Source organism: Pseudorasbora parva, chromosome 23 (genome assembly GCF_024679245.1).
Source record: "Pseudorasbora parva isolate DD20220531a chromosome 23, ASM2467924v1, whole genome shotgun sequence".
Lineage (NCBI taxonomy): Eukaryota > Metazoa > Chordata > Actinopteri > Cypriniformes > Gobionidae > Pseudorasbora > Pseudorasbora parva.
Window position 1 is genome coordinate 70,227 of NC_090194.1, and position 12,573 is coordinate 82,799.

Sequence of the window (12,573 nt, forward strand, 5' to 3'; positions counted from 1 at the left end):
AAAGATTTTTCTTTAGTATAATTTTCGGGACAATTAGGGCCAGATTCGGGACAACAGTGTAGATTTCAGGACTATCCCAAATTTTTTCATGACATCTGGTCACCTTACCTGCATGCCCCACATTTAACAGCAGTGTAATAACAAATTATATTACAAAAAAAAAGAGCCATGTGAGATTTATGGAAAATGACTAATAAGTTATGGATAAATATATTTTAATAATATTTATTCTAATTACAAACATTATAAAAACAGCCAGTGTGAGATTTATGGGAAATTTTAAATAAATAATGTATTTTATTTGTAATATTGTCTTTAATATATTCTTTTTTCAAAGTGCCATTCAAATATATAAAATACAAGAAATGTATTCGGTTTGGATGACATTTTGTTCATTCAAATACTAGAATTCATTGAAGTGAATTGATAGTCCGTGAATCTTCAAAGTAGCATTTCATCCTGATTTCTCTCGGATATTCTTTTGTCCATGCTTAACTGGGAGAAACTCTCATGAGTTTGCTTTCTGCTTGTGGCTCCTCCAATGTTTTGGCTATGAAAGAAAAGAAAGAAAACAAAAAAATAATATTGCAAAGCGTCAATTGCAAAATTGAAAACCTGTGTTTGAAATATGGACTTTGCAGAAGACGTCTATAATTTGCTTCTTAATTATAAAAAAAGGACTAACAAAAACAGGACGTACCCGAGTTTATGCTTTGCATTTCTGCATCCTCTCCAGTGTTTTCTTGATTTCTTTTTGATTTGGCTGCAAACATACACATCATGGACAATTTTTAGAATAAACACACACACACACACACACACACCAATAAACACTTATGCAGATGAAATATTATGGCTTATACAATATGATTTCTGTTCACTGCATTACCTCTGTATCTTTTAATTACCAAAGTGAGTCCAAGAAGAGCGATTAATCCTGCGACAATACCCAGCATCCACAGATTATATTTAAGAAAATCTACAAAGAGAAAGAGACCGATGTTTAAGAAATAAACTGCCACAGTGTTTTAGCAGGAAATGAGTCCCACAGATTCATTACTGGATGGATGAGTTCATGGATCAGGATACCTTTCCCCTGCCTGGAGGATGTAATATGAACACTGGTCTGGATCAGATGCCGAGTCTTTGCTCCTGAGAAGGCACAAGTGTAGATTCCAGAATGTTCTGAGCCCACAGGTTTCTGCAGGTTTAGGGAAACATCCCCTTTCATTGCGCTGTCCTCTCTAAGTTCTGCAATATCCCAGGAGCGGCTGTATTTACGGGTCCGGCTGTCATACTCCAGGACATTTGTGGTTTTGTTTGCTGACGTAAAAGTCCAGACGAGAGAGAAGGACTGAAGGTTTAGGGGAGTTCTACATGGGATAATCAGGTCTTGTCCTTCAGAGCTGCTAATTTCTGTTTTATACAGGAGGCATTGGTATTATCACCTTATATAAGCAGAATACTCATAACATACATCTGTATTAGTACTACAGCAATACATTTTTTGCACATTAGGATGTGCTCAAGTTTTACCTTGCAGCTTTAATGAAGCGGTCCATGTCTGCGTGCCATATTTGGAGGTGATGTTACACACATATATTAGATCGAGAGTGTTGTTCTGTGGTTTTAGGACACTCTCCACTGTAAAGAGACCCATCCCATCCGGAGCCATGCGGGTTATGGGCTGCAGAACCGCAGAACCCGACCTGGGCTCGGAGCTCCACTGCACCACCGGAGCCGGATAAACCTCTTTAGTGGAGCACCGAATCAGCCCAGACGGATCCGTGTTAATGGAGATCATCCTCATGGGAGCTGAAGAAAAAAATATCTGATAAAGTATTATAACGGTACATGACCCAGGAACAGGCGGAATACTCAGAAGATCACAATCAAACTTTAATCTAGGCTTTACAGGAACATGCAGATGGGCAATGGAAACACAACCGTGACTAAAAGCATGAGTGAACAAGAGGAACTTAAAGAGGGAACACAAATGAGAAAATTAAACAGACGCACAGCTGAACTAAATGAACTCATAATGATGGTGACCATGGAAACTAGGAGTGTGCGGGAAACTGAACAAAGGAACAAATCAAACAAGCAAAACAGATTTAGTGATCGATATTAATAAAGAAATTGTAATCAGAGTCGATTGATTGTCTAAATTTAGCCATTTGTCAGAATAGAATTGGCCAATAACAATTCCTCATGTAAATTAAGAGTGATACCTAACTCCCTTAGTATGAGGAAATTTTACATTCATTTGTTTCAGATGTATCCTCTAGCTAACTAAATAAAAAAGCTAAAAAGTATGAACGAGGCATCCTGGTTAAAAACAGCCGAATGAACCGGGGCATCTTGTTTTTGAATGAAAACAGAGCAAAATTTAATGTAAAAAAAATGTAATCTGTTGAATAGTTTGAGGACTCTCTCATTAAACCAAAAGACTTAATTCACACCACCAAATCTTAAAATTCATCTGAACCCATCTTTATGGAAATTACATAACGTCAAGTCTAGTCACCTTCATTTATATAGCACTTTTTACAGTGATAACAGGAAATGAATGCAGCAAAAATTGTTTGGGCTATTCAGCAGCTCTGGAAGAAAGCCGTTGTCCAGTTAAAGTTATTTTTTGTCACTGGAATGAATCAAAATCTTCATCACTAAGAATGGATAGGTTATCATAGCAGTGTTTCCCAAGGCTGTGTTCGCAATCGCCCCCATGCCCCCATTCACTCTTCCCTACATTACTCCACTAATACAGTACGACTTGAAGTTGCACATTCATAATGTCGGTCAACAACGTCCACTGTGGTTTCGGACACCACTACAAATGGCTCTCCCCTCAAATAGTGCCCTATTTATGGGTCTAGAGCTCTGGAGGTCACGTGACCCATTCTGTTTACGATGCCTTTTTGGCAGGCAAGAACAGCTGCGCCAGCATGAGTTTCAAGGCAACAGAGTCCACTGTGCACTTTAATTCAAGACATAGACCTGTACATAGTAAAACTTAATAGATTATACATAGCATATCAAGGGCTGTGACGGTAAACATGACAACCGCACCACCGCGTAAATGCTGTTTTTCGTGAATATTATGACACGAGTGAAGCACAGCACTTCATTTACAAAATAAATAATAGGTTTGCAATTAAATGTTACCTCTCAGCCACGGAAACATAACATTCTCTTAAGATTTGGGAAAATAAATAAGAGAATCCAGTAGAACAAAATGGAGTAAGCCTACCTTTAAATTCGTAGAAAATCGGGTGACCAGATTGCAAAACATAAAGCTTAAATTTGGCTCACCTCACAATGTCTACCTCTCTCGTTAGGGATAAATATTATGCTGCGAGGTAACATTTAATTGCTGACCTATTATTTATTTAGTGAATAAAGTGTTGTGCTTCACTCATGTCATAATATCCACGTAAAACAGCATTCACACACACAAAAAAAAAATTTGGCTGACCACCGCCATTGCTACTCAGCCACTGGGGTGGTAAGAAAACTGCCACCGAAGTGCTTTTAACGTGTCTTGATAAAGGAACGGATAGCTTTCCTCTCAGGACACCTGTTGCACCAGCTGTGCGCAAGTTACAACTAGGCTAGTTTTGACGTAAATGGGCACTAAGTTACAACGTATGCACTCCTAAATATTTTTGCGTTACACCATTAAACTTAGTTGAAGCCTTAATCTACGCATAAACGAAATATTCATGGCAGCCTCCGATCAGGAGTAACATAACAGATAGAATGGCAGGCAGACTGAACTGTATCAATACTCTTGTTTAACATGATAGACCAGCTGTGTCTCAATCAGCTCCCTATTACAGTAGTCAGGGCACTGATCTGGGATCAGCCCATTGAGTTATGTCCTGATCAGTGCCCTGACTATTAACCAGGGAGCTGATTGAGACAAACCCTTCAATTCTTTCCACGTATATGATAATACAGGCCTACATGCACTTACATTTTAAGAGAGAAAACAAGTGAATAGATTAATGTTATGTTAGCGGTTAACACAAACCAAAACAGTGCACCACTGCATCCATAGGTCCATGTTGTGTATGTCAAATAAAATAAGTAATAATCAATCAATGTTATTTCTTATTCTTGTTTTGTTTTGTTTCAGTATTTATTTATTGATCCTTCATTTAGTTTCAAATAGCCTTTCTTGGTGTTATTTATACATAAAATCACTCATGTTATTTACGATTATGTATCGTATTTAATGGGAACTAATTTTAATAATTATTTACATGAGGCAAAAGTAGTTATCAATGAAGAATAAACTGAAATTCAGAGCATTCAACAAATTACTATAATTAAATGTATTTCCTATTTGCTTTCTCCTGCCTGTTCTGGCATCCTGGTGCACATCAGCTGTCCATCATGTTGAAATAGTAAGGTTTAAACAGTCTGGTTGTAAATTATGTTATAGACATTATAGACATATAGACAACGTTTGCAATGGACTGAACTGGAACGCCCTAAGCCCTTGATCACTTGGAATCCACTATGGAGTGTATTTATTTCAATTTTTTTTCCTTTACGAAATTGTTTAATGCAGCATTCTATATGTATATAGGTGTATTCGGGTTGTTTTAAATGTTTTTTAAAATATTTAACATATCATAGAGTTGTTTGTGGTGGGTTAAATTAAACGCGATATGCGGTGACATCACAATCGCGTTGCATTGTGGTATATTAAGCTGCCTGAAGTGTACATATGAAGTAGACTCGCTCCCTCGGTCAAAATCAAGGGTTCAAGGGTCTGTCCATATAAACCTCCCTTGTCCACTTCAAGAAGTGGAACGCACTTCAAAATGGCGGCAGGGATTCCCCCAAGGGGAAGTTCGCTAGTGCGTGTCTTAAAGTGGAGTGGAGCGCAACACAAGACCAGAAACAGAGGGATCAGATGAGGGAAACACCCAAAATGTGCGTTGTTGGTGTGGCTCTGGGAACAGGGTTGGGAAACACTGAATTATGGTAAAAAAGAATCTAGTCCCAAGCTACTGATAAACCTGCATCGGTTGACAACTACTAATCACAGATAATACATTTAAAAATAAATCAATATAAAATCAAACCTTCCACTGTTGCAAGAACATATATCTGAGTCACATTGTTGACCACACATTTGTATCGTCCTTTACTCCTTGTATCTACTTGTTTCACAAGAAGCGATGCATTGCCACTGGAGACGTTGTCGCTGAACAGCCACGTGTTGCCATTGCTGGGCCTCTGTCCAGTCGGATGAAAACTGAGTACGATCACATCCTGCTGGTACCATTTAATGTCCACATCACCATTACTGGCCGTGAAAGTGCAGGGAAGAATACAGTCCTCAGAGAAGATGCAGGTCACACGAACCTCTGCAAATCAACAAACATGCTTTTCAAATATTCCTGCATCTACTAGAATGACTTATGAGTATCGTTTAAAGCAGGGTTAGGGTTAGGGTTAGGTTTAGGGTTAGGGTTAGGGTTAGGGTTAGGTTTTTGTAAGATTACAACAGCTCCTCTCCTCCTGAGTCCAGGAAGGCGGGGAGACTGAGGGAATGCACTGGCCGACGCATATTAGACTCTACCGGGAGACCTGGATCTGCCTCCTGTCTGGGAGAAACGCTGTACAAAATTCACCTTAAAATGTTGTGTTGTTCTAATTTGGATTCTTCCAGTTATTAAGAGTCAATCCATTCTCTGGAGAATGGCGAAAAATGGGCTCCGAAGAGAATATGTTACTCCGGCGAGGGTTCGGATCACTAGGGTTGTGGCTGCTAGGGTTGTGGCCGCTAGGGTTGTGGCACCGCGGGTTGTTTGAAGGCGGGTTGTTTGGAGGCGGGATGTTTGGAGGCGGGTTTAAATCTTGTAGGGTTTTGACATGTGGGGTTGTCCAGTAGGTTAGAAGCGGGTAGGTTTTGGGAAGGTGTGAGTTAACCTTAGATTGGAGACGGTTAGGGTTAGGGTTAGGGTTAGGGTTAGGGTTAGGGTTAGGTTTAGGGTTAGGGTTAGGGTTAGGGATAGGGTTAGGTTAAGGTTTAGGAAAAATGAATCTCCCCCCAAGCCAGAACTCGTCTGGAAAGGTTTGTAGTAGGGAGAATGAGGAGAGGCAATGGCCGACGCATGTCAGACTATACTGTGTCGCCTGTGATTGGCTCCCGTCTAGGAGCAATGCCTTTTTTGGCTTATGGGCAGGGTGGGTAGCTTATTTTCTCTTTTGGTTTTGTTATTTTAAGAAACTTCTGTCTTTATGTTTCCATCAATTATGAACACTGGGTAGAGTTTGTTATAATCCATTTTTTCCGTTTGGTTAGTCTGATGGCTAAGTTTTACTGATGAAAGTGATTGTTCTTGTTTCCTTTTTTGTTTTTTTGGAATTACAAAGTTTCCAGTCTGAACTTGCTCTGGACCAGCGAACCAAGCCGAAGCCCGATAATCCTGATCCAGCATTGCAATCCTCCCATAGGTGGAGTATTTTGGTATTTGGTAAAGGTCAGGGAATTTGAAGTCTATGTAAAAGCTGAAAAATGAATGAAAGGGTGGTTATCGGGGTGCCAATTTAGATGGGCTATATCTCCGTGTTAAATTGAGCTATAATGTTGAAATTCGCGTCAAAGAAGGATGAGGATAGGGCCTATTGAATGTGCCCCTGTGTGAGACTCTAGCGCCCCCTTAGGCCGCGATGTGGGTTAGGGTTAGTAGGAAATGGTGCATTTGGTAAGGAAAGGTCCCAGCGGTTCAGGGTTTTATGGTGTGATGGGTATTAGACGGAGATGTTCTGAGGTTGAGTTTGGCCTTGGTGCGTGCTTTCTTTTCCGAGATATAGGCGTTTTTATAGAAAAAGTGCTTTTAGAAAAACGGACGCATAGTTTAAAGGAAAGGTCCGAGTCGATTGGGTTTGGGGTGGTCAGGAGTGGTGATTAGGACGGTACTTTTGGTCTTATCCGGTAATAAAAGATATCCGGTAATATCTTTTGTTAGTGAAATACGACAACTTCCTGTCTGGATTTAAGGGTTAAAATCTTGGTCAGGAATTGGGTTTGTGGGTGGAGTTTGTGTGTGGGTTGTTAGTCACCCTGTCCTAGATAATATTAGTTGTATGGGTTGAATTAGGAGTTTTATTTTGGGATATATTTTATTGGTTAATCTGTAAGTATAGCCAAGTATAGCCTATATGGTTTTTACGATGGGTAGAGTAAAAGTAGGGATTATATTGGTGTCTATTTTTCGTCTAATGGAATTTGAACTTAGGGATTTGGTCAATAGGGTTGATGCGAGTGGGTTTGTGACGGGTAGGATTACGGTTGGAGTTAGGGTTAGGTTAATATCTTTTTTTTGTCTAATGGATTTTCAAATTAGGGTTAATGCAAGTGGGTTTAGGTTGGTTTAGTTTAGGTTAGGTTAGGTTAGGTTAGGTTAGGTTAGGTTAGATTAGATTAGATTAGATTAGATTAGATTAGATTAGATTAGATTAGATTAGATTAGATTAGATTAGATTAGATTAGGGTTAGGGTTAGGGTTAGGGTTAGGGCAATCCTGGTTGTGTATGGTCACTGTCATGCAGAGTTCAGCTCTAACTCCAATTAAACACACCTTAACCCACTGATCAACATCTTACAATGCATACTACAAGAAACTTCCTGGCAGATGTGCTGAGGCAAGTTAGAGCTAAACCCTCCAGGACAGAGTTTGGACATCCCTGGTTTAAAGGGAATTTTAAATAAATCTTTCAATGAACTTATACATTTTAGCTTCTCTGCTGAGAAATCCAGCATTGCTGAACACCAGAATAAGCATAAGTAAGTTTTGCACACTGGTACCAGCTTGGGTTGCTGGTTTGCTGATGGATCAGCATATGCTGTCTTTTGCATGTGGGATGATCCCAGCAAGACCACAACAAACAGTGAATGTTGTTGAAGTATGTTGACACTATTATGGTGACTAGTGTTCCCTTTAGATGGGCCGTTAACTTTGTTTGGCCTTTAGCAATTGTTGAAGTTGAACTCACTGCCACTATTGTCTACAATAGTCATGCTCCTGACTGCAATGACATTCTTCTAAGTGCTTTAAACTTTTATTATAACCTTTTACAACAACTTTACATGTTTTAAAGGGGTCAGTGACTGTCAGCTGGATTTTTACACATGAACATTCCTAAATATGCATGAAAGTCCTTTTTTTTAAACCTAGTTTTGAACTTGAACAGATGATAAGTACAACATTTTTCCTGCTACAGGGGCTTCCCTGTAGCTCAACCAGTAGAGTGTGGCGCTAGCAACGCCAAGGTCATTGGTTTAATTCCCAGAGAAAGCAAGAATTGACAAAAAAAATGTGTACCTTTAAACGCAATGTAAGTTGCTTTGGATTAAAGTGTCTGCAAAATGCATTAATGTAAATTTTAATTACATTAATTACCAATGTTTATTATTTTGTCTCTAGAATTAAATGCGATTGAAATATGATTTACAATTTACCACTTTTATTACCTTATTCAGAGTTTCAGACAACTCTGCTGGTCCACCAGCTAGACCAGCACTAAACCGGCATAAACCAGCCTGGACCAACACGGAAGTAATGCTTGGTTTTTCAACAGGGTTATATACCGATTGCACATATTTTCACACATTTAGATGCTTAAGATGCTTGTAAAAATGCATTAATGTCTGCACTTAAATTATATAACAAAATACCAAATATGACAAAAAAATGTAGCTATGTCATTTCCACTGAAGGCTGGTCTAATACAATGCACATACACAGTGTGTTGAGAGGGCTGCAAACTTGCCATTTCAAAACCATCAGCCTCTTCTCAAACATTTCCATCTCAAGACATTGATGATAAGATTATGCTGGATTGAGGCTTTTGTCATATACACTCACCTAAAAGATTATTAGGAACACCTGTCCAATTTCTCATTAATGCAATTATCTAATTAACCAATCACATGGCAGCTGCTTCAGTGCATTTAGGGGTGTGGTCCTGGTCAAGACAATCTCCTGAACTCCACACTGAATGTCAGAATGGGAAAGAAAGGGGATTTAAGCCATTTTGAGCGTGGCATGGTTGTTGGTGCCAGATGGGCCGGTCTGAGTATTTCACAATCTGCTCAGTTACTGGGATTTACACACACAACCATTTCTAGGGTTTACAAAGAATGGTGTGAAAAGGGAAGAGCATCCAGTCTGCAGCAGTCCTGTGGGAGAAAATGCCTTGTTGATGCTCGAGGTCAGAGGAGAATGGGCCGACTGATTCAAGCTGATAGAAGAGCAACTTTGACTGAAATAACCACTTGTTACAACCGAGGTATGCAGCAAAGCATTTGTGAAGCCACAACACACACAACCTTGAGGCGGATGGGCTACAACAGCAGAAGACCCCACCGGGGACCACTCATCTCCACTACAAATAGGAAAAAGAGGCTAAAATTTGCACAAGTTCACCAAAATTGGACAGTTGAAGACTGGAAAAATGTTGCCTGGTCTGATGAGTCTCGATTTCTGTTGAGACATTCAGATGGTAGAGTCAGAATTTGGCGTAAACAGAATGAGAACATGGATCCATCATGCCTTGTTCCCACTGTGCAGGCTGGTGATGGTGGTGTAATGGTGTGGGGGATGTTTTCTTGGCACACTTTAGGCCCATTAGTGCCAATTGGGCATCGTTTAAATGCCACGGCCTACCTGAGCATTGTTTCTGACCATGTCCATCCCTTTATGACCACCATGTCCCCATCCTCTGATGGCTACTTCCAGCAGGATAAAGCACCATGTCAAAAAGCTCGAATTATTTCAGATTGGTTTCTTGAACATGACAATGAGTTGACTGAACTAAAATGGCCGCCACAGTCCCCAGATCTCAACCCAATAGAGCATCTTTGGGATGTGGTGGAACGGGAGCTTCGTGCCCTGGATGTGCATCCCACAAATCTCCATCAACTGCAAGATGCTCTCCTATCAATATGGGCCAACATTTATAAAGAATGCTTTCAGCAGCTTGATGATCAATGCCACGGAGAATTAAGGCAGTTCTGAAGGTGAAAGGGGTCAAACACAGTATTAGTGTGTGCTCCTAATAATCCTTTAGGTGAGTGTATGTAGATCTCTACACCCAGCAGGGTGTGTGTGTGTGTGTGTGTGTGTGTGCGTGTGTGTGTGCGTGCGTGCGTGCGTGCGTGCGTGCGTGCGTGCGTGCGTGCGTGCGTGCGTGCGTGCGTGTGTGCGTGCGTGCGTGCGTGCGTGCGTGCGTGTGTACGTGTGCGTGTACGTGTACGTGTACGTGTGCGTGTACTTGTGCGTCTGCGTGTGCGTGTACGTGTACGTGTGCGTGTACTTGTGCGTCTGCGTGTGCGTGTACGTGTACGTACAATACATACATATATGCACGTATATATATGCCACATTTTTTCTCAGAAAAGTTAGTTCTGCTGCCCCTACTTTGCCATCTGTCCTTTTCTGTGGGTGATTACAATTGTGTGTTCACCCAGAACATCATGCTAAGAGGACATTTATCAGTAATGACCACTTATGACTGTGATTGTTTAACGTTCAACACACTCACCTTATCGAAATTGGTAAGAGGATTGTTATGCTATAAATACAAAATAAACATCAGTGACAGAGTGCATGAAGGCATGACCTTTATGTTGTGACACTGGCCTAGCTCGGCATGCATTGCCAGACTCAGATTGCGCAAAACTATCTCTTTCTACAGATTAATCACATTGATAATGTTGTGTTATATTGATCATTGATTATATTGATATTACGCAGTTTTGATTATTGCCATAAGAGTGGATATGATGTAAATAGATATGATGTAATGGATCAGTTGCACTTCTGTTTCTCAACTTATCTTGACGTCATGCATGCAACACTTTCCTTTGCACTAAATGTCTAGTAGTAGATCTATTATAGAGAGTCTCTGGAGAGGTCTTGGCTTGTCGAAATATTCACAGTGACGGTGTTAGTGCAAACAGACGACGAGCCAGAGTGAGCAGACTCGCTCACCTCCTTCATTTGCAGACTATAACAAGGAGGGGCTCAAAAACACATTAGCTGAAATTCTGCCTCCACTTGAGATCTAAGAGTAGCATCCACTTATAATTACATAATAAGGTATATTTATAACAATCATCCATCTTTCCTGGCTGTTGGTCTATTGCAGGAATAATGCACATTAAAAATCAGTGACCCAATGAGAAATCAGCCACTTCAGGTGAATGATGTATTAGCTCAGAAATGCATTTTTGTGCTTCTATTTGAAGTCTTTTTGAGGGAAGATTCATACAGATAATAATATAATGATTAATTAATGTTAAAACATATTTATGTTACAAAATTATATTATATTACCATATAACTATTATAAAACTATTAAAATATTTACAAAATTAATATTGGTAAAATAAATAAATGCTACAATAGTTTATAAATAATACTAAAAAAACATATATTTAACCTATATAATAATTTATAACAGCGAACGCAATCAATGGGCAATATCAAATATTTGTTTCATCTAGAAAGAATTGAGGAGGAACTTCCTAATAACTAGAAAACAGATGTTTGTGGATGATCTTTCCAACATTGGAGCCCTTTTCCATCCACTTGAATTACGTAAGATATGTTCATAACATCTTTCCTGGCATCTTTTCAACCTGGCCACTTTGACGTACAAACATGAAATGATCATAAATAGCAGCACCAACTAAAAGCAGCACTGAAATCAAAGTCGACCAAGAGCGAAAAGTCAAATAAAAGTAAATCACTCACTTAAGATGAACAGAACAGAACTTTGAATTGTTTCATTTCATAAAGGAAGTGGAATTCTTTACAAATAAAGTTATCAAACTTTTGACCAAAAAAAGAATGACATACTGGAAAATAAGAAAAAAAAATAACTTTGCTTTTAGAGAAATGTCAAAAATCATAATAAACGTTAATCTTACCTTGAACCTTACACTCCACTAAGGAAAAAATCCATAAAACAACATAAGCGCCATAGTGAGTCCTTGACATTCTCCCTCACAACAATATACTGAAGCAAAACAAGAGGTTTGGCACTAAAATTGCTGAGAAGATGAGACTCTTCAAAGAGTCTCTCTCAGGAACGTAATCAGACCCTGTTCCTCTTTACTGCTTTAACAGCACAGACGGGCAAAAAAAAGAAGTATCCCTTGGGTCCCCTGAATGAAAGTCTTTGTGAATAAAAAACAAGAGTTCCTCAGGTGGTTTCTGAGTATTGACTGTGCTGTGTGAGCTTGCTGTGGGTATGAATGACAGAGAAGGAGAGAGAGAGTGGGTGGACAGGTTTCCACGCCTCTTTCATAGATCATGAGCTGAGTCACTAAATGGCAGCTGAAACCTTTACTGCCTACCCCATACTCCTGCAAATGACTGTAAGATAACTTTCCCACATCCCCCAGGCCAACCTTTCTGAAGTGCTTTGTCTTTTCTCACCACCTTGTTCTTTGATGAGCCTTTGCTCAATATAGGCATGCTGCAACTGTCCTGGCCACCTTCTTGCTTAATTTGCCAAACTCTAAGAGTGTGGAAACCATGT

The 12,573-nt window shown here is 39.7% G+C and overlaps 1 protein-coding gene across 1 annotated transcript; it reads right to left on the reverse strand.

The window, feature by feature from the left end:
• Positions 1-265: 265 nt before the first annotated feature.
• On the reverse strand, positions 266-12,269 carry hhla2a.1 (HERV-H LTR-associating 2a, tandem duplicate 1). Its single transcript, XM_067433766.1, has 7 exons — positions 11,960-12,269; positions 5,100-5,384; positions 1,537-1,815; positions 1,090-1,416; positions 890-979; positions 701-763; positions 266-550 (listed from the first exon to the last, which is right to left on the reverse strand). The coding sequence occupies exons 1-7, from the start codon at positions 12,027-12,029 to the stop codon at positions 492-494; spliced, it is 1,173 nt and encodes a 390-aa protein (XP_067289867.1). The 5' UTR covers positions 12,030-12,269; the 3' UTR covers positions 266-491.
• Between the last annotated feature and the right edge of the window lie 304 nt (positions 12,270-12,573).